The 22,870-nt window shown below is 41.1% G+C and overlaps 1 protein-coding gene across 1 annotated transcript in view; it reads left to right on the top strand.

The window, feature by feature from the left end:
• Positions 1-22,870, top strand: part of LOC309615811 (ATP-binding cassette sub-family C member 4-like) — a 204,891-nt gene that overhangs the window by 121,827 nt on the left and 60,194 nt on the right. Inside the window, 5 exon segments of the mRNA XM_082365781.1 lie at positions 13,016-13,178; positions 17,188-17,295; positions 18,819-18,929; positions 19,847-19,947; positions 21,947-22,141. Coding sequence (XP_082221907.1) covers positions 13,016-13,178; positions 17,188-17,295; positions 18,819-18,929; positions 19,847-19,947; positions 21,947-22,141 — 678 coding nt within the window.

The raw sequence follows: 22,870 nt of genomic DNA on the forward strand, positions 1-22,870 counted from the left end.
AGCAAGGCCAAGGTTAGGTTTCCAAAGCTGGCCGGCCCACTGTGTGCTGAGCCCATGCTTAGTTAACCATCATGATCAGAATCCGTCACATGTCTTTGTATGACGTATAGAGGGACAGGGAGAGATGCTACCTGATTTCAGATAAAACACGCGCAGTCGTGTGAGGAGAGAAAATTCTGGTCTCACTGATTTCCAGTCCCAGCTCTGCCACTTTTAGTTCAGTTATCTTGAAGTTTGGGACCTCCAGGTGGAGGCGTCCTGCAGGTCATTGGAAGTAAGAGTCTGGTGTTTTGAGAGAGAGACGTGGGATGAGCGTGGTGCCTGCGTATTCTTCACTGAGCAGGTAATAGCTGAATCTGTGACGATGGGTAAGATTGCCCAGAGAGAGTGAAGCATTTTTGGGGACCAAGATCAGAAACTTACGGAAGCCTCCATGTTCAGAGAGGAAGCAGAGAGAGGAGGGAAGCAGAGGAGACACACAATGAACAGCAAGGAAGAGAGGAGGAAATAGGTTGGGGAACCTAGGAAGGACGGGCCTGTTCAACGCAAAGGAGAAGTTAAGTCTGTGGAAAGTTGTCGGTTGATTTGGAATCAGGGCGTCTGGTGACCAGAAGAGCAGGTTTCAGATGTGAGGAGGCCCCATTGCAAAGGGCTGAGAATGGAGGAGGCGTGGAGGAAGCTGAAGTGAAGGCAGGCTACTCCTGGAAGGAGTTTGACTGAAACAGGAGAGAGGCCCGTCCGGAATGTAGGGTCTGCGGAGGAGTTGCTGGTTGGGTGTTTGGTTTTGGGGTTGGGGGTGTGTGGTGGGTAATATTTTCCTCTGTCCCTCCTTCCCCTCAACAAACAGGGATTAGCGTTGAGGCCCTGAAGTCCAGGGGTGAGTCAGGCAGGAACCCTCCCCTCCAGGCCCCCAAGGGGAGGGAGACACCCAGAGATTCACCCCTTGCCGCCTTCGGAATCCTAACTGTGGCAGCGCCCTGGAGGAAGTCCTGGAGGGCTAACTGGGTGTGGGGCTGGAGGTAGTAAGGGAGTAAAAGCACAGGCTCTAGGCACGCGGGCTTCAGTAGTTGTGGCACTCAGGCTCAGTAGTTGTGGCTCACGGGCTCTAGAGCACAGGCTCAGTAGTTGTGGCGCACAGGCTTAGCTGCTCCGCGGCATGTGGGATCTTCCTGGACCAGGGCTCGAAGCCGTGTCCCCTGCATTGGCGGGCGGATTCTTAACCACTGCACTACCAGGGAAGCCCAATCATGTTCATTTTTTTTTTGTTTTTTTTTACTACTTCTAAAGTGTTTATTCCATATACTTTTCCTCATCTGATTCCTTGTCATTCCCATAAATGAGATATCAGATATTTCATTTAATATTTTGTAATAGTGATGCCAAGTATGGCTGATGAAAACCCTGGATTCTGAGTAGTGGTCCACACTGCAGGACACACCATTCCCACAGGCAGTGTCATTCAGAGACCACATCCCAACAGAGGGGCGATCACGAGTTTGTACACCATCATGTACACTGACTCTTGCAGCTACCAGATATGTTGCCTCTCCAGTCACATTATAGTTGCTGGCCGAAGTGGAGTGTTTGCAATTCCACAGGAAGAAGGAAGGCGGCATAAAAAAAAAATTATGTAGTGTGACTCCACATGATAATCATTTATGATGTCAGCAGCTTTAAAGTGTGGTGGAGTGGGAGCCCCGCAGTCTCCCTTTCCAAGCTTGAATCCTAGCTCTCCCTCTTACTGTCTCTGCCCCACAAAGCCACACTGTCCTTATCTGTAAAATAAAGAAGATAATACCAAATTCCGTAAGGGTTGTTGGGAAAACAAAGTGAAGTCGTTTTAATAAAATTCTTTGCATAACATCTAAGTGCACGTTGAGCACTAAATAATGGGTAGTTATTTTTTAAATACCACATGTAGGGACTTCCCTGGTGGTCCAGTGGCTAGGACTCCATCCTCCCAGTGCAGGGGGCCTGGGTTCGATCCCTGGTCGGGGAACTAGATCCCACATGCCTCAACTAAGAGTTTGCACGCCACAACTAAAAGATCCCACATGCTGCAACGAAGATCGACGATCCTGTGTGCCGCAACTAAGACCCTGTGCAGCCAAATAAATAAAAAATAAAAATTTTAAAATAAATAAACACATGTATTTTTAAGTCGGAGAAATAGTCTGATAATGGCATTCATTATGTTGCGTTAAAATTATTGTCACAGACAGTTTCCAGGCTCATAAATATCGCCTCGTGAGTTTGTATTACAGAGATTCTAGGTTTGTAATCCCTGAAGATTTTAATGGACACTTTCCCATGTAGACTCACAGAATAAAAATCAATTATTTTCAAGATAGACCATTGAGCACGAAATATTTCAAATTAATGTAGTTTTCATGCGATTTGCCAAAGTCCCAGATAACACTGAGTAAGGAATCTTAATTATCTACAGTTCTTGTCATTAAAATCATCACTTCCAAGAAGTCTTCCTATTAGTAAAATAAGTGAAGATGAAGGTAAGATGTGGAAGTCAGGTTTAGGCATTTTAATTTTGTTTAACAAAGTTTGGGAACTGCTCTGAGCATGTGAAGTTGCACACAGCTGCCCTCAGCAAAATGCTGTAATTTATTGAGGAAAATTGAATTGCAAAACCTTTTTTCCCCACACACCCCTCATTCAGGGAAAAAAAAAAAAAAATCAGCGGCTTGACTGAGCTTAAACAACTGACTTTTCATATCCTTTCATGGACACAAAGGGCTAATCCTGAGGCTACTTGAGCCACCAACGCTGGCAGTGGTGGGGACCACCATGGAACGTGTCATTCCCTCCTCACCACACACAAAACACATTGACTGCAGCTTTATGAAGTGAAAATGCCCAAGAAAAAGAAAATGTGAAGGAGGTGTTCTCAGTCATTTCTTTCCAGAGGGGGGAGCACAAAAGAACAAGCTGCTGCATCTGGATATTGAGAACAAAGCAAGCCTGAGACCAGGGCCTAATAGCTTGGGTCACTTGCTTTTATAGAAGCAAAGAGTGGAACTGCCTTTACTTGTCTCAGTACCACTGACCCTTGCATTTCATTGTGTAGAGATGTCAGGGAAAGTGTGTAGAAAGCATCTCAGCCTCTCTCACTGAACAATGACTTTGTCATTTTGAGGTTTCTGTGGTGTGTTGATCCCTTACCCACCCCTTCCCTCAAATCCCCATTGGAGATATTTATTTTACTATATATTTAATACTATTCCTTTATGAATAGTTTCTTCCAGTCTGTGGCTTGCCTTTTTACATCCTTAATGGAGATCAAGTTTCAATTTTGATGAAGTCTAACATGTACCCTATTGTTTCTTTTGTAGTTCATGTTTTTGTATCTTAAGAAATCTTTGTATCCTTAGGAGCATGAAGATATTGATACTTTCCTATTGTTCTACCTTTTTAGAAATTGATGCATCTTGCATTATTTTTTGTGTATGAAAGAGTAGTACATGGTTGAGGTTTATTTTTTATTCTAGCCACATTTGTTAAAAACACTTTTATGCACTGAATTGGCACCTTGGTTAAAAATCATTTGACTGTATTTGAGGACATCTGCATCTGTATACTTTATTTTGTTCCACCGACCTGTTTATCTATCCTTATACCAATATTGCAGTCTTGGTTATTATACATTTTAGTAAGACTTGAAATCCAGTAGTTCAAGTCTTCTAATTTTGTACTTCTTTGTCAAGCTTGTTTTGATCATTCTAGATTCTTTACTTTTCTGTGTAAATTTCAGAAGCCTTTTCAAGTTGTTTTTTCCTGCTGGAATTTTTATTAATATTTTCTTTTATCTATAGATCGATTTGAGGAGTCTGAGTCTTAACAATGTTGAATCTGCAATTATGAATATGGTATCTCTCTCCACTTATTTAGGGTTTCTTTAATTTTAGGAATGTTTTGTAATTTTTAGTATAGACATCTTACACTTCTTTGGTTTAACTTATTCCTGAATATTTGATGTTTTTTTCATTACATTATTGGATTGTTTTTAATACCATTTTCAACTGCTTATTGATAATTTATAGAAATACAGTTGATTTATTTGTGAATTCATTTTGCATTTCCTGGAGTTGGTGGTGGTGCTTTTAAAAATTCTGTAAGATTTTGTATATAAACAATCATGTCAGCTGTAAATAATGACAGTTTCACTTCTTCATTTCCAATATTTATTTTCCTTTCTAGACTTATTGTTGTGGCTAGAGTTTCCAGTACACCATGGAATAGAAGTGACATTCTTGTACTCTTAGGGCAAAGTCTTTCAATATTTTTTCATTATGAATGATCTGAACTGTGATTTTTTAGGTAGATATCTGTTATCAGATTGAAAACTTTTCCTTTAATTCCTCAATTGCCAAGAGTTTTACTTTTTTTTTTTTAAATCAAGAACAGGTGTTGAATTTGGACAAATATTTTTTCTACATCTCTTCAGATAATCATATGATTATTCACCTTTATTCTTTTAATGTGAATTATAGTGATTGGTATTTGAAGGTTAACCTTACATTCCTGGAATAAACTCCGCTTGGTCATGATATAGTATCTTTTTTTTTAATGTATCATTGTATGTAATTTGTTAATGTTTTGTCAAGAATTTTTGTTTCTGTTGTTCATGAGAATATGGGTCTGTAATTTGCTTTTCTTGAACTATTTTGTCAGCTTTTGGTATCAGAATTATGCAGGCCTCAAAAAAGACATAGGAAATATTTCCATTTTGTGGTGGTCAGTTTTATGTGTCAGCTTGACCAGACTACATTCCCCAGTTATTCAGTCAAAAGGTAATCTAGGTGTTGTTGTGTAGGTATTTTGTAGATGTGATTAAAGTCCATAATCAGTTGATTTTAAGTAAGAACGATTATCCTGGGTAGTCTGGGTGGGCACAGTTCAGTCAGTTGGAAGGGCTTAGGAGCTAAGCCTTCCCTGAAGAAAAAGAAATTCTGCCTGTGGGTAATAGCCTCAGCTCCTGCACAAGAGTTCCAGCGTATCCTTTGTAACAGCCAGCCCTGTGAATTTTGGACTTACCTAGCCAAGTTTGATTGTGGAGTATTATCATTTTTATATTGTTAGATTCAGTTTATTGGTATGTTGTTTAATGTTCCTAAGACAGTTTGCTTTATAATTTTTCTTTCTTTTAATGTCTTTGTCTGGTTTTTACATCATAATGCTGTACTCAAATTTCCTGGAAGAGTTTGGTAAAAATTCTTTTGTACAATTTATTTGTGTAGCCCTCTTGGCCTAAAGTCTTTTCTGTGGATACAAATTCTTTTTTTGGGGGGGCCACACTGTGAAACTTGCAGGCTCTTAGTTCCCCGACCAGGGATTGAACCTGGCACCCCGGCAGTGAGAGCACCAAGTCCTAACCACTGAACTACCAGGGAATTCCCCTGGATTCAAATTCTTAATTCAATATGGAATTATTCAGATTTTCTGTGTCTTATGTCAGTCTTTGTATGTCATTTTCCAAGACATTTGTCCTTTGCATTAAAATTTAAAAATCATCAGCACAATGTTTACTATATCCTCTTATAATACCCATGGTATCTCTTGTGTTATCCTCTTTTAATTCAAATTAATGGTAAATTTCCCATTTTTTTTTTTTCCCTTACATTTCATGGTGCTTTCAAAGAACCAAGCTTTGTATTTGTTGATTTTTCTGCTTAGAAGTTAGTTTTCTATTACATTCATGTCTACTTTTTTCTTATTTCCATTCTTCTACATACTTTAGTTTAATATGCTGGGTTTTGTTTTTTTAAATTATAAGATATATTTTAAATTCTTGACTTTTAGCTTCTTCTTTTTGTAAGACTTTATTTTTTGTTAGGGCATTTTTGCAGTTCACAACAAAATTACGAGGACGATATAGGGATTTCCCATGTGTTCTCTGTAGCCTTTAAAAAAATGTTTAAACTGTAAATTTACCGCTAAGCACAGCTTTAGTTTGCAGCCCTCAAATTTTCATATTAGTAGATTTTCATTTTCTTTTGTCAAAATACTTTCTAATTTTATTGTAATTTTTGAACTAGGTGATATTTTCAAGTGTATTAGTGAGCTTCCAAACATTTATTAATTTTCTACTTAACCTTTTTGTCACCGATTTCTAGTTAAATCCATGTAGGTTAGAATATGTTGTGTACAATTTCTGTCCCTTGAAGTGTGTTGATTCTTGCTTTAGTATAGCATACATGTAACTGAAAAGAATGTATTATGTAGTTATTTACTGCAGTATTATGTAGTTATTTACTGCAGTATTATATATTTCTTAATTAGGTCAAGTTTGTTCCTCATGTTTTCAAAATCTTCTATATCCCTCTTGATGTTTATCTGCTTGTTTTATCAGTTATTGAGGTGAGTTTAATTCTCCCACTGTGAGTATGGAATTGTCTATTTCTCCTGAGTTCTGTCAGATTTTCCTTTATATATTTTGAGCTATGTTATTGAAGGATGATATAAATTTAGACTTTAAAAAATATCTTCTGGATAAATCGACCCTTTATTCTTATGAAACGTTTTCCTTATTTCTAGGAATCCTTCCTAACTTCATGTTCATAGTAGTGTAGATAGGTACTCCAGCTTTCTTTTGGCTAGTGTTTTTATGGGGTACCTTTTTCAACGTTTCATCTCCACCTTCATGTGCTATTATTTTTAAGGTGTGCTTTTTTTTTTTTTTAAAGGAATTCCTTTATTTTTATTATTTATTTATTTATTTATTTATTTATTTTTGGCTGTGTTGGGTCTTCGTTTCTGTGCAAGGGCTTTCTCTAGTTGCGGCAAACGGGGGCCACTCTTCATCACGGTGCGCGGGCCTCTCACTGTCGCGGCCTCTCTTGTTGTAGAGCACAGGCTCCAGACGCGCAGGCTCAGTAGTTGTGGCTCACGGGCCCAGCCGCTCCGCGGCATGTGGGATCTTCCCAGACCAGAGCTCGAACCCGTGTCCCCTGCATTGGCAGGCACATTCTCAACCACTGCGCCACCAGGGAAGCCCAGGTGTGCTTTTAAAAAGCAGCAAATAAATGGTCTTCAGTCTTGAATTTTGTAATAAGCATGAACCCTGACAAAAGGTAGAAAGGAAACTATTGATCAATGAGATATGCTGAACACAAGGGAAGAAGTGCACTGTGTTTCCCCAGTGCTTTCTGTTGTGTTGATGAACAAACTGTAAACCAGACACCACCATTCACTCTTCAGCGGAGTTAGCTGTGACTCTCAGTTGGGAGCTAATTGAAGGATACACAGGTCTCAGAGCTGGTGTGGTTGTGAAAAGATCCAAGGCAGCCAAATGAGGGATGAAGGTGTGATTAGAGTATCCCAAGGAAAAGACAAGTTTAGAATAGCTTAGTCTTAGGGTTTGTGTAGATCTCATCATACAGATATGACACCCCAGTGTTCTGATTGAACAGAGTTAACCGAGGTGGGTGAGGTCAAAGGAAACAGAGGTGAGAAACGAGGGATCTGGGAACCAGAGCTGATCTCTGAACCTCCTGAGAGGTGCAAGGTACTGTATCAGCTTTACATGCAGACTCAGCACTAACCCTAGGTTGGCATTAAGTTTAGGAGCTTATATTTAGAAGCCTTCCATGTTTTTCCTTTTGCTTCTGTTTATACTGTAATTGAAGGGTAATGAGTATTGTAGGATAGGAGTTACGTTTTTATTTCTTAATTCTTTCAGAGTTTTGTGTAGTCTGTTCAGGATTTTACTGTCTGCACAAGAATCTTGTGTTAGCCAGCAGCACAATCTATGTGATAGCCCTTCCATTGAAAGGTTATTTTTTAATCTCATATGCTTCCAGAATGAATAGGTAGAAGAGTCTCTCCTACACCCACATCAGTAAACAGCTTACTGATCAAAAACTAGTTGTCATTTTTTTCCCCTCTCTAAATCACAAGGAAATCTTGCCTTGTTTTCTTGCCAAAAGTTTATTGCACTTAAGTTATATCTTTTGCAAAATCAGTAATAGTTTAAGGAAATCTGGATGACTTGTACTTACCACAGCTTGAAACAGAATTCTTAAGAGTCTGACCGTAGAATTAAAAGCTTTGAAATTCTTTTGAGGAGTTAACAATCTTAATGATCCTGGTTTTATTTTTTAATACTGTGAACAAATAATAAAAGTAATGTCTACTGATTAAGTGGTTTTATGATTAAATACATATTTCACATTGTGCCTAATATAGATATCAGAGTGAGCAAGAGAGAATTAAATAAGAATAGAGAGTGAGCCAAAAGTATGGATGGCATATTTATTTGCATTAAATAAGAAGAATACATTGTTACTGATGTTTATAGCAAGGATGTTCTTTGACACAAGCTTCACAGAGACTATCAGGAACAGAATCCCTTGGAACTAAGTTTAAAGTAACGTGGGTAGATATCTAGGAATTCCTACAGGACTGTAAGCAATTTGGAAGTTAAATGCCAGGGAGGCAAATGGGGCCTTGTATTTCAAACTGTGCTTGTGAAAGGAATATGTTAAAATCTGCAATATTATAATACAGTGTTAATTCTATAGGTCGAGACTTTCTGGTGAAATTTTAATGTTTTTAACCACCATCCAAATACAGGTGTTACACATTTAAACTACTCAGCCTCATTTTGTGTCCTTGGCGTTTATGTATTTATTAAAATTAGATTGGGTGTTTTTTTTTTTTTTCAAGTCATTTTGCTTTCTGGGCTTAGACCTCATCTTTCTTATGAAATTTTCTTTTTTCTTATTTAAAGAGTAATTCTTAAATCGACACGTTAGTGTGTTCTATAGGCGAGCACTTTTAAGACCTTTTAATGAACAGTCCGCTCTGTGAGCTGAGCAGGCTCTTATTCCCTAACTAGCTGGGAATCTAGGACTGCTCCCCTCATGGGAGAGAACAGATACAATCCCAAGAAACCCAACAAAAGTAGACAATGCAGACAGAAGGGAAAATATAATCCCAGTGAATTTCCTGGGATTCACTAGTGTACCAAATCTAGCTTTTGTACTTCCATTGATATCAACCCATGAATTCATGGTGCATGAAATAGAAAATATCAAATTGATCTTGTCTTTGGAATATATTGAATAATGTGGTTTGGTTTTATTGGTTCAGAAGTCCACCATGTTTTCCCTTAGTCTCCCATAAATGCTCAGTAGTTTCATAACAGTAAGTCTTCACCAAGAAAAAGGAAAACTTGAAACAGAGAGAAGATATGGAATAAGAAAACAAACATCTCAAAAAATGTTGACTTGCTGCCATATGCCTAAGGTTATCAATCTTTGGAAGACCTAGACTTGGGAAGAAAATACAGAGAGGACAGAAATTGTAGTAGGCATGAGGTTTATTGGTCATATTACTTTAAAAGTGCATCTTCAAACAAAATAGACCTCAAATACGTTTTTCGCTGTGACCAGAGAAAAGCCACAGTCCCTTTGGTACATGTGACATCATTACCACATCTAGGAAAAATAGCACCTGCTCTGATACATCTTTGGATAGTACTAAGCTGTTCTAATGGTTAGAATGAGCTGCCTCTTAAGGTCCAACTTCTGAGATTCATAAGATTCTTTGGGCCTGTAAGTCTATTAATACACCTCCTCTCTTCCCCCTGGCTGCTGGCACGCAAAGCATACTGAAGGGTGGTAATGATGGAGTTACACTTTATATTTGTTACATATGAACTGGTAAGCCCTTTGTATACATTATCTTATTTAATTCCAACCACCATCCTTTTATGTTGTTGGTATATCCCAGTTTTTACTAAGATTGAGAGTAGCCGTAGGGTCTTACCCTCCCTGTTAATATTCAAGAAGCTTAGCCCTAAACCCTATCTCAGTACAATACGTGGCTAATGGAATTTCCACTCCAGGTGTAGGTTGTCATTCTCTGCAAACTAAAGAAGTATTCTGAATTGTGAAAAATCACCATGTACTCTCAAGTGAAAGATTTCATCTAAGAAGTTTTTGTATTTGTTCATGTGGCTTCATAGACTTTGGATAAAATTTCCCAACTGGTGTGCTCCAAATGGGTTATAAGCATATCAACATAATGATTCCCCTTATTTCTTGGGGCATCAGGACTTGGGTCACTTGCTTCTAGGTCAACATGCTTCTTGCTGTGTACACATCATCATCTCTGTGCCATAGTGTGACAGAGGTACAGAAGCACTGGCCATGGTGAGGTGGGTCATTATATGGGCCTGAAATCCAATCAGATGGGGGGAATTGTGTGTGCAGCTTGGATTAGGCTCCTTGGAATTCCTGCGAATGTGGAAGGAGAAGTGAGATTGGCTTCAAGGAAGGGTTGTTTATCATGCACCAGAATCTTTCTTTTCCTTCTTCAGATGTTGACTTTTTGCTTAGATACTATTTTTGTCTTCTACCAACTTCTATAAAGAGTTTGAGACAGCTGGCAATAAAAGATTCACATCTATATGCATAGATACATATAAATGTAAACCCATACATTGTATTGTATACATATATATATTTTTATGAAAAATATATATTTTATATATTTTTATAATATCCAGTCTACAATGAGGATGGCTATAGTATGACCAACAAGTACAAATAAAACTCTTGGAGAAAGCCTCTTTGAATTGCTTCAGAATTTAGGGGCATGAAATCTGAAGGACCTAACCTAACTGGGGAGCCTCTGAGAGCAACAGTTACCAGTCTTCAACAGGTACCCAAAGAAAGGTGTTGGCACAGCTCCCATGGAGCCCTTTGTTTTGATCTTACCTCTGCTTCCCAGGTAATCTGCCGGGCTGGGTTAGTCATAAAAGGCCCTCACCTGGGGAGAGCCAGATTATTGACACTGGTGAATGTTGTCCAATCAAATGATGTGAATCTGCTAAAAAACTGTAATTTGGATTTTTTCCTAATTGACATTTCAGCAGGTTTTTTTCCTAACAACCAACAATGGCAAGCCAAGTGACTTAAGGCTAGACATAGGAGCTGGAAGGACCCTCCCCGTGAGCACGAAGGGTGTAGCAGAGTGGGATGCATCAGTTAATCCGGTGGCTGTAAGAAATTGTTCAGCTGTAGGTATAATAGGAGAGAGGTCAGACAGCCCTGTTTTTCTCCACTTATGATTGGAATTGTTCCTTCAGAATTCCATTCCTCTTCACTCTGAGTTTTATACTGATACCACGGCAGAGACTGGGAGAAACAGGAAAAGCACATGGGTCTACATCCAGATAATGCAGGTTGGTTCACAAGGGCTCCTGGTCATAAAGTCACAGTTCTGGAAGCTTCCTCCTCCTTCCAGGCTCCTCCTGCCTGCAGCTGTGGCTCTGGGATTTCCTGAGTATGAACAGTTCCTGGCTTTCTCTAAGGAACACACTAACTTCCTGGGAAAACTTCGGACAACTGCTTACCTCCCAGCTTCATGTTTCTCATCTGTAAATGGAAAGGACAGTTCTTAATTTTCTTATTCACAAGATGGTTTTGAGGATCCCCTGAGAAAACTGATTTGGAAGAGCTGTGAAATGATAACCTGCATCTCTGTGATACAGGCATTACCCCGCTAACCCGTCCCTCAGAGACGCGCGGGGCCAGCTGCCCTGGGTGACAAGGCGGGGAGGGGCCTGCGCCGGAGAGCGCAGGATGCAGGTGCTGGCGCTGAGAGGACACAGAACAACTGCTGTTAACTCGGACAAGCATCTCAACCTTCCCAGCCCAGCTCCTTTTTGGTCAAAATTTCCATCAAATGTGATTGCTACCTGCAAATTATTCATGCCACTCTTTCTGTTTGTTAAACCAGCCTGTGAAATTCAGTTGTCAGTCTCTTAGAATCCTCAAAAAAGTGTTCACATATTCTTCCCTGTGTTTCCCCAGCGCTCTGTGACTTGTACAGATCACCGTGGATCTGTATCCATCTGAGACTGTAAAATTCAGAGGCCTTGGTTCAGGCTATGTGATTCTGCACGTCCCTCCCACCCCACCCCGCTTTCACAGCAGGCAGATGCTAAGTGCTGATTGCATTCCTGTCGCCTGAAGCTGTACACCATGATATCATACTTCTCCTGATAAAGATGGATGCTTAAATCAGCATCCTTCAGTGCCTTGGGTTTCTATTCTGTCTGCTGTCTTTTTAAGCCAAGATCATTTCCTGAGATAAAATCACCTTACGGGATTAGATGAAGATTAAGTGAATGTTCATGGGACTCTTAGCACAGGGCCTTGCTTACAGTAAACACCTGGTAAATGGCATCTGCTGTTGTTATAATCATTAGCCTTTGAAATGGACATTTTAAATACTTAGCATAATGATAGAAAGTTGGGAGCAAGCTTAAATATGTCATAATGGCTCGTAACCTGGGCTCTCCAGCTCCGTGACTTGTGCTTTGCCGTCTTGATCAAGTTGCTTTTCCTCTCCCTGTGCCTCAGTGTCTCCATCTGTAAGGTGAGATAATACTATTACTCGATAGGGCTATTGTGAGGATCAACTAAGTTAATACACGTGAAGTATTAAATGTACAGCCCTGTACACATTCAGCACTCAGTAAATACTAACTATGGTTAGAAAACCAAGAAAGAAAGAGGAATTCCTACTTCCAAAGGTCAACATTTGAATTTTTTTATACTTTTCTGGACCCTGAATTTGTAATTAACCACTTCTTTATCCCTACAGGTATAGATGAAGCTTCTCAATTCCTCATCTGTGATACTTGCTTGCTCATCTCTCTAGTAACACCTACTGACTCATGAGAGTTTGGGATTCAAGTCCTACTCTGAGTCTCAAATATTCTCATCTGTGAAGAATAGTAATGCCTGCCTCATAGGGCTACTGAGTGTATCACAAGAGCTAATACCTAGCAAGTTCTTATAGTGTTTGACACATGCAATAAGTAAATATGAGGACCACCTATAATTTTATTTCTTTGGATGGGAAAGCATTCCCTACCATTCCAACAAGTCTTTCAAGGAAAGGAATGTAATCCTAACAAAACAGCCAAGTTTATCTTTGAAAAGAATCCTTGACAAGGAGACCTCTGTGTCTCTTTTTGCTATTTTAGACATTTCTCCTTGTGATGGGTGTGATGGTGTACGCTGCAGGCGTGATGGTGGCTGTGATTCCTTGGACTGTGATACCCCTGGTTCCCCTTGGCATCATTTTCTTTGTTCTTCGGCAATATTTCTTAGAGACGTCAGGAGCTGTCAAACGCCTGGAATGTGCAAGTGAGTACCCGGGGCTCTTGGGTTGGGATGGCAACTCTGGCTGGCTTCCATTTACGCTGTAATGAACCAGACCCCTGAAGTTCTGCAGACTCTGTCTTCTGGAATTTCGCACTAAGTTAACATTAGGTAATTGGATATTATGGCCACTGTGAGTCCGTGTGGCCCTTAAGGCAAATGGAGCTGGTGGCGGGTCAGCTGCAGCTTGGCATTTTAGCACAAGGAGGACGAAATGTGAGCACCATGAGGCCAGGGACCGTTTCTGTCTTGTTCATGACGTACTTCCTCACGTAGAGGAGCCACTCGGTAAACATTTTTCTAAAAAACAGACATTTCATCACGTTGGAACTAATGAAGAAGGAAAATAGGGGATTTTTCTTCTCCCAAAGTTACTAGAAGTGACAAGGAAAGGAAGAGATTAGGAAAAGGAAAGGAGACATCAGGAAACGTACGTCAGAAGTAATATATTTGAAAAATACATTCTTTCTCATGTTCAAAGATGGCAACTAAGTTGCACTTGTTAAATGCTTTGAAAAGGTAAGTGCTGTTATTTTCAGGTGTGCATGTGTCATCACCAGTGTTTGGTGTGATACCACCCTGTTTGTGGGCCCCCTTCCCCAAAGCTGTTCATATAAATGGCTGCTGAAAATAATCCCCTTAGAAGGACACAGGAGGGGGAATCCGTTGAGTACGCATTTAGTTTATTACGCCATTCAACTTCCTAGTTTTAGAATAATGGGAAACACATTTTATGATTAATTATTCTATTCTGCAGGTAATCAGAGAGGATGAAATAATTCAGAGCTTATCTCACTATTAATGCACAAACATATTTCGTTAATATTAAAACAAAAAATTATAAGGAAAGTAGAATTGTTATATATTTTTTAAAAAGGTATAAGGACAGTAGCCAAAAAGTAAGGAAGGAAGCTGTTTACATCAGAAATCCCAACCATATAGGTAGTTATTGCAAATTAATACCAACTTAACTTTCTAGAAACCAAGCCAAGAAGGGAAGCATATTGATCCCAAGGTTCTTCGGATCTACTAAGTGGAAAAAAAATCTAAATTCATCAAGACAAAGGAGTTTTTTTGTTGTGGTATTTGTATGTTTTTTTTAAAGTAAATTCTTAAGAGGCATTTATCCTAAGTGTTTACATAAAGGAAAGTGGGCATCAGTTTCATAAAAGCTGTGGAAAAAAGTTTCAGTCATCAAAAGAACCAGCTAAAGCCCCGTGAGGTCTGGTTTTGTGAGGTGTTTGAATGGACCGTGGAGCGCTAGAGTCCAGGTGTGTGCGCTGTTCTGCCCGTGTGACTTGGTAGGATGGTAGGACCTGGGGAAGCAGGAGAGGAAGTGATGAGCTCCATCTGGTCTTCTGTGTGCGCGAGGCTTCAGATGTTTTATGATTTGAGGCCACTCATGAAACGGAGTCATTCAGCAGTCTTGTTGCGAAGCAGACGTGGTACGTTCAAAGAGGAGTTGCTCCAGAAGGAATGCTTGACAGAGAATATTGCCTGGGGCGAGGACCACCTCCCATCCATATGAAAGTGGAGAGAAGGGCACCTCCTGAGGCTTTTTTAAAGAATCAGTGCAGGAATTTTTCAGTGTGTGTTATGGGGGTTTTGAAAACTTGGGCACAGCTCCTGTGGGGTATTTGTGTTTCGGCACCCTAGTAGGCTGTGACAGTGTTAGACCGTAAGTTCAGTCTGTATACTCCCTCCCCCACTCCCCCAGATAACTAAATGTGGTGGTCAGTTCATTAGAACTGTTTATGTTTTCTCTCTAGATAGTGGGTCTCTGTCATAAATAATAACACTGCTGTTTTCTCTATACAGTAAATGGTAGTATGTCTTAAGGCCACTGCTAGAGCCACTAGCAAAAAGAAGGACGGCTGATTGCTGTGGCCAGACGACATAAACCTGCTTCATTTTTGTGCTCTGAAGAACTACTAAAGTCCTGAGGTTTATTTTCAGATCCTACTGCCTAGCTGCCTCTGGAAGCTTAGGTTAACTTTTGTCATCTTAATGACAAATCTGCAGCTGATTATAATGGGGTTTTTTTTGCATATTTTTGCAAAAGCGAGCATAGCAGTGGTCAGTCAGGGAGCAGTACATAAAACCAGGATGAAGTTTGGCTGCCTTTCTCTAGCCAACTTTATTCATTTGGCAGTGCCTGAATGATGAAGCCATATCCAAGGTCACAGACTCACACTGTCCCTGACAACAGCAGGTTATAGCCTAGTTCACGGTGGGGAATGAAAATCGTAAGGGTCCTCCCTGCCCAGCAGCCTGAAGCCCACCTGTTCCCTGATGTGCAGGAGCCAGACCCTGGTGCTCGTGTTCAGTGTGCTCTTAGAGAAGATGGCAGGAAATGAATGGCCAGTCAAGTGACACCAGGCCCCAAACCCACATGACGTCACTCAAAAGAGAATGGACACTAAGGCCACGGTCAGATTCTAAAAGAGCGATGTGAGTGTCACATGCAGAGTGACCTCCGGAAGCCTCAAGCATCCAGCAGGCAGTTAATAAAAACATCCATCAGGTTCATGGAGTGGAGTCAAGACTATTCAGAGACGCCTCGGCTGCCGGGTCCTGTGGGCACAAGGGCAGTGCGATACCCAGGCTCGGTGACCTGCAGAGGGGCTCTTGACGCAGGTTCAGGGAGAGCCCCAGGAGGCAGGGGGACGGCAGACTGTCCGCTCACCTTCTTCTCTCCCCCGTGCCCTGTGCCTGGCACTGTTCCAGTCTGGGGGGCATGCCGATTGTATCCCAGCCCTGACGTTACTAAGCTAAGGTGGAGACGACACGGAGATGCTCATCAAAATTCAGTGTGCTGAGGACTCTCACAGAGAATTAACTTTAAAAATGCTGCTGACTCAAAAATTAGTGGACAGTAGTTACTCAGCCGTGAAAAAGAATGAAATATTGCCATTTGCAGCAAAACGGTTGGACCTAGAGAATATTATTCTTTTTTTTTTTAAATTTTTTATTTTTGGCTGTGTTGGGTCTTCGTTTCTGTGTGAGGGCTTTCTCTAGTTGTGGCAAGCGGGGGCCACTCTTCGTTACGGTGCGCGGGCCTCTCACTGTCGTGGCCTCTCTTGTTGCGGAGCACAGGTTCCAGACGCGCAGGCTCAGCAGTTGTGGCTCATGGGCCCAGTTGCTCTGCGGCATGTGGGATCTTCCCAGACCAGGGCTCGATCCCATGTCCGCTGCATTAGCAGGCAGGTTCTCAACCACTGCGCCACCAGGGAAGCCCGAGAATATTATTCTTAGTAAAGTAAGTCAGAGAAGGGCAGTATAAATACTATATGATATCACTTATATGTGGAATCTAAAAAATAATACAAATGACTATATATACAAAACAGAAACAGACTCAGAGACAGAAAACAAACTTACGGTTACCAAAGCGGGCAGGGAGGGAGGGAGGAACAAATTAGGAGTATGGGATTAACAGATAAAGTAGGTAAGCAACAAGGATTTACTGTATAGCACAGGGAATTCTATTCAGTAACTTGTAATAACCTATAATGGAACATAATCAGAAAAAAACTGAATCACTATGCTATATACCTGAAACTAACACATTATTGCAAATCAACGATACTTCATTAAGTTTTTAAAAAATTAGTGAACAGTTTCCAACTGGAGGGATATCAGGGAAGAATTTGGAGGGAAGCGTGTTTGAGGAGGACCTTGATGAATGAGCTAGTAGAGAATTTCTGTATCTAAATCTAGCTGTGATTTGAATCTGGTCAAAGCTAGGTTCAGAGAGAATCTTCGTTTCCAGGTCATTAAAGTGCAGCTTGGTGTGAGCAGGTGTGAGCAGGTGTGAGCTTGAGGCTTCATGCGGAGGACCCTCTACAGAAGCGACATCATCCCTCTTCTCCCAGGCAGCCCTCCAGGAAGCCCTTTGGCAGGATGTGCAACCACAGAGCACGAGAGGCAGTTGGTCTCCTTGCATCCAGCCTCCCTAACTTTCTCTGTTGTTTGTCTGTCTCTGCTTCCCCAGCTCGGAGCCTAGTGTTTTCCCACTTAGCATCTTCTCTCCGGGGACTCTGGACCATCCGGGCAAACAATGCTGAACAGAAGTTTCAGGAAGGGCTTCCCTGGTGGCGCAGTGGTTGAGAATCTGCCTGCCAATGCAGGGGACACGGGTTCGAGCCCTGGTCTGGGAAGATCCCACATGCCGCAGAGCAACTGGGCCCATGAGCCACAATTACTGAGCCTGCGCGTCTGGAGCCTGTGCTCCGCAACAAGAGAGGCCGCGATAGTGAGAGGCCCGCGCACCGCGATGAAGAGTGGCCCCCGCTTGCCACAACTAGAGAAAGCCCTCGCACAGAAATGAAGACCCAACACAGCCAAAAATAAATAAATAAATAAACAAAGTAAACAATGCGTTTAAAAAAAAATACATTAAAAAAAAAAAAAAAAAAGAAGTTTCAGGAAGTGTTCGACACACACCAGGACTTGCATTCAGGTCTGTAAGTTTCTGGAAATGATTTCAAAGGATGGGAGGTGCTGCTTTCTGAGGCTTGAGTCCTTGTCAGGTGGTCTCGCTGGCCCACACCTCTCTCTCTGCCTCCCCACGTCCTCCTCCCCACCCCTTCCTCTCAGCCTCCCCTCTGTGCTCCTCTCTTCCCGTCACACCCCCTGCTTTTCTCCCCTCACTGGCTTATGTTGTCCTTCCATCACTGTGACCTGTGGCTTTCTGTCCCTTTAGGGCAGGAGTCAGCAAACTTTTTTTTGCAAAGAGCCAGAGGGTAATATTTTAGGCTTTGTTTGCCATACTGTCTCTGTTGTAACTTTTCAACTTCCCTGTTTTAGCACAAAGACAGACAAAGATAATACATCAGCAAATGGCCATGGCTGTGTTCCAATAAAACTTTATTTTCAGAACAGGTGGTGGGCCGTTTTTGGCCCCCAGGCTGTAGTTTGCCGACTCTCTTTTCACAGCATGAAGGGCAGCAGATGTGATTGAGGAAAATAATTTCCTGATTTGCCTCCCACTTGATGTGTATTATTCTTTGTATCAGTGAAGTTTTTTCTAGGTAGAAATTTCAGAATTTCCTCTAAGTCTATAAAATCCTGGCTCAGTTATCCAGTCTTTATTGTATTTTGAAGATAAAGTGGCATTTTGAAAGCCACATGCAGATCCTGTTAGCTGGTGGTCGTTTAGATACTGGCTCGTAAGAATAAACGCTACGCAGGGCCCCGCAGTAAGTGCAGAAGGTGCTGGAAGCAGAGTGCGAGCTGAGCTCTCTGCTACTGGAGAAAAGGGAACAGTTGACATGTGAGAGGATAAGCCTCACTTTGACGCCCACCACTGCAGGAAATGTACCGATGAGACCATTTTTCCATGTTCTTTATTATGATTGTATTTCTGTTTATAACCTGTGGGTTGAATTTTTCAGTGCATGCTTCCCACAAAGCCCCTGGACTGATTCCTATGTGTACCATATGTTGTCTTCTGTCAAAACCTAGCTTTCTGGAGTGTTCAGGCTCCTTGGGTGTGGAGCTTTGCTGTCCTACCTTGTGTAAAATCTTGTGTAGCTCAACTGAGCAAAATGCTGTCCCTCATTAGAAGCAGCTAACATGGTTTTTCTACTTATTTATTATGCTTATTACGGTTCACAAATCCAGAGGCTTGGTTACTGCTTTTGACTACGTCCCGATGGCTGGCCGTGCGTCTGGATGCCATCTGTGCCATCCTTGTCACTGTTGTTGCCTTTGTGTCCCTGATTCTGGCAGAAAGTAAGTACAGATGTGAACGTTTGTGGTATGCCTACAGTTTATAGCTTTGTTTACAGTTATTAAATTAGACTCTTGCCATCTTGTCTAATATACACTGTTTGGTTCTAATAAATTATAGCATTTATAGCGTGTGATTCCACAGTGTGGTCCACGTGAAGTCATTTGTGTCTTGATGAGACCTTTTATCTTTTTTTTTCTTTCTCTGAACGGGTGGAGGTCTTCGCAACTGCAGCAAGCCGACCTTCTGAACATTCCAGGTAGTGTCCTATAGTTGGGAAGAGAGAACCAAGTTTACCATTAAGCTTTTTGTTCAGCTGAGCACTTTAGGTTTTAGCTTTAGGGCTACTCAGATCTCTTAGTTGTGGGTATTGAGGTGAGAAAGATTCCCTGTAGGAAAGGACAGTATCCTCTGCTGTGTGGGTACCAGACGAGCAGGTATTGGCCTGCGTGCCATGAACTCACCATCCCTAACTACTCCATAGTAACAACACTGAATAAGAAACAGTGAGAGTGGTATTTTAGATTTAAAAGCACTGGCTCTTAAAACCCATTGCCTTGTTTTTCGTGGTTTCACCTGCAGCTACATTGGACATAGTAAGTGAAATTACATAATGATTCTTGAAACCGTAATGACGAAAGTCTGAATGATGACATTATTCCTCACCTATATAATACTGTAAAATGTATGTCAGTCCTGTTGGGATTAATAAACACATCTAACAGTCTTTCTAAATTTATAGTGGGGTTTTTTTTCACTGTATTATGGTCTCAATCAACAGATAGTAAAAGTATGAGTAATACTATCATTGTATGAAATGATTTAAATATGTAAAGGGGTCCTGGTAAAGTGACAGGAGGAGCTGAGCAAGGGGTTGAGAATGAGACTGACTTTGTTCCCCTTCTTCTTCTTCATTTAGCTTTGGATGCTGGGCGGGTTGGCCTGGCACTGTCTCTCGCCCTCACGCTCATGGGGATGATCCAGTGGTGCATCAGGCAAAGCGTCAAAGTTGAGAATATGGTGATGTTTATCTTATCTTATCGTTCTTAGCTTTGTCAAGTCTCCTTGCCATTAAATGGCATAAAAGCAATTCTTATGTAAAATAGTAAAACTGTTATTTTTACGTCATAGTTAAGAGATTTTTTTATATCCTCTTCTATCTGTTTAAAGTTAATGTAAAATAAAATATATACATCTTTTTCTCAGTCTTATGTGTGCCATATCAGCAGATTTTATATTCATCATAAGCTGTCTTCAAATATAATAAATGTCTCTGTAAGAGGGAGGTTCTGAAATCCTGGAGAGAATATAAGCTAATTTCTTAGGGGTTTGTTTATTTTTGTTTCTTAATGGGTAATTCCTCATTTTTGGTAAAAGAAGAATTCAGTATTTTGAGGTTTGTTTATTTAATTAATAGGTTCCTCTGTCCCCATTTTAGCACTTGATCTTGTATGTGTTGAACACCTGAATTTGCTGGTGTCCCTTTTTTCTGGTAGGATAAGCCCCCTCTCAGAATGAGCTATCAAAGGTGTCAAATTAAAGTTGTTTAAAAGACCTCAGTCGATATGTAAATTATACTCTCTTTTGAATATTAGCATCTTCTCCTAAAGGGAGAGAAACAGTAGAAACAAAATCTTTCCATTTCTTTCTTCTAATAGAGTAGAAAGTGATTAATTATTATTATTATTATTTTTTTAAATGAATAGCCCAGTTTGCTTTTTTTTTTTTTTAAAGAAATTCACGTTCTTTTATTTATTTATTTATTTATTTATGACTGTGTTGAGTCTTCGTTTCTGTGCGAGGGCTTTCTCTAGTTGCGGCAAGTGGGGACCACTCTTCATCGCGGTGCGCGGGCCTCTCACCATCGCGGCCTCTCTTGTTGCGGAGCACAGGCTCCAGACGCGCAGGCTTCGGTAATTGTGGCTCACGGGCCCAGTTGCTCCGTGGCATGTGGGATCTTCCCAGACCAGGGCTCGAACCCGTGTGCCCTGCATTGGCAGGCAGATTCTCAACCACTGCGCCACCAGAGAAGCCCATGATTAATTATTAAAGTGAGGTGTGGTGACCATCCAGTCCTGCTCGTCTATAACCGATGGCCCTTCTGTAGCAACACATTACTGACGGGCGTCCATCAGTATTCTTTTCTTTAACAAAATTCTTTTGCTTTTTATTCAGGTGTGAAAAGTGGATCAATAAAATCTTTGCCTTCATTTCTCTAATTCTTTAATTTTAATACAGTGTTGAAGGAAGTAGCTGTAAAGGACAGTGTTACAGGGCCATAAACAAGTTTGCAAATCATCAAAGGCTTCATCAAACTCCTACTTCTGTCCTTTGTGTTTGCTAAGACCTGAGATATTCTTTTTTTTTTTTTTTTTAACATCTTTATTGAAGTATAATTGCCTTACAATGGTGTGTTAGCTTCTGCTTTATAACAAAGTGAATCAGTTATACATATACAATATGTTCCCATTTCTCTTCCCTCTTGCATCTCCCTCCCTTCCACCCTCCCCATCCCACCCCTCTAGGTGGTCACAAAGCACCAAGCTGATCTCCCTGTGCTATGCGGCTGCTTCCCACTTGCTATCTATTTTACATTTGGTAGTGTATATATGTCCCTGCCACTCTCTCACTTTGTCACATCTCACCCCACCCCCTCCCCATATCCTCAAGTCCATTCTCTAGTAGGTCTGTGTCTTTATTCCCGTCTTGCCACTAGGTTCTTCATGGCCTTTTTTTTTTTTTTTTCCTTAGATTCCGTATATATGTGTTAGCATACTGTATTTGTTTTTCTCTTTCTGACTTACTTCACTCTGTATGACAGACTCTATCTCCATCCACCTCATTACAAATACCTCCATTTCATTTCTTTTTATGGCTGAGTAATATTCCATTGTATATATTCTTAACCATAGAAACGCAGATGTAAAGATATAAAAGCAGAATGCTTCATTTACAATCTCTGAACATCCATGAACGAGACCTTCCCTTCGTAACTCATGTGATGTCATATGTGTTGCAGATGATTTCAGTAGAAAGAGTGATTGAATATACAGACCTTGAGAAAGAAGCACCCTGGAAATACTTCTTTCATCATCTACCACCAGCCTGGCCCCATGAAGGAAAGATTTTCTTTCAAAATATTAACTTAAGGTACAGCTTGGATGGGCCTCTGGTATTGAAGGACCTGACAACAGTCATTAACTCAAGAGAAAAGGTTTGTTTAAGCCATTTGCCTCTTTAAAATCCAGCTTAAGATTTAGCACTGCATCTGCTGTTGGGTTCCTCGTCAGTGTGGCAGGGGGACTCTTTGTTCCTCTTGGATGCAGATTAGATCAGTGACATTGTAGGTGAATCTTTCTTGGAAACCGACCATGGAATGGGGATCCCAGCATTTCTTTCCCTGTGTGGTGAGCTGCCTCATGGTGGTTGGTGGGTCCTGGAGCTTCTTAGAAATGCAGAATCTCAGGCCCACCCAGACTTCTTGACTCAGAATCACATTTAAACAAGACCTCCCAGTAAAGTCGTTTCTCTCCCATAGGCAATTTTTGATGACTGATAACCTGTGATTTCCAAGAAATGTCCTTTGACAGTTTGCAATTGAGCTCATGAATCACCTAACCCCTCTTGTGTCTTAGCATGCGGCTCTAGAAAGTTTTGTGCCACTTACCCTACAAATTTACATACTTTTATATTCTGCAAATCGTGCCTTTACATTATAATCTAATTCTGTGTAATTCCAGTGCATTTATTTGCATCTTTTCAGTGGAGTCTGTCTTCATCACAGGCAGTTTTCATCCTGCTGTCTGGCCTTCCCCACACCAGCCTCCTGGGGGCACTATAGGTATTTCACCACAGGCTCGGCCCTGCCTGGGCCCGGAGTCAGAGACAGCCCAGTGTAGCAGTGTATGTGCAGCTCTTCCACCACCTGACGGGATCAAAAATT

The sequence above is a fragment of the Balaenoptera borealis genome (genome assembly GCF_965194805.1).
Source record: "Balaenoptera borealis genome assembly, chromosome: 18".
NCBI classification, from domain to species: domain Eukaryota; kingdom Metazoa; phylum Chordata; class Mammalia; order Artiodactyla; family Balaenopteridae; genus Balaenoptera; species Balaenoptera borealis.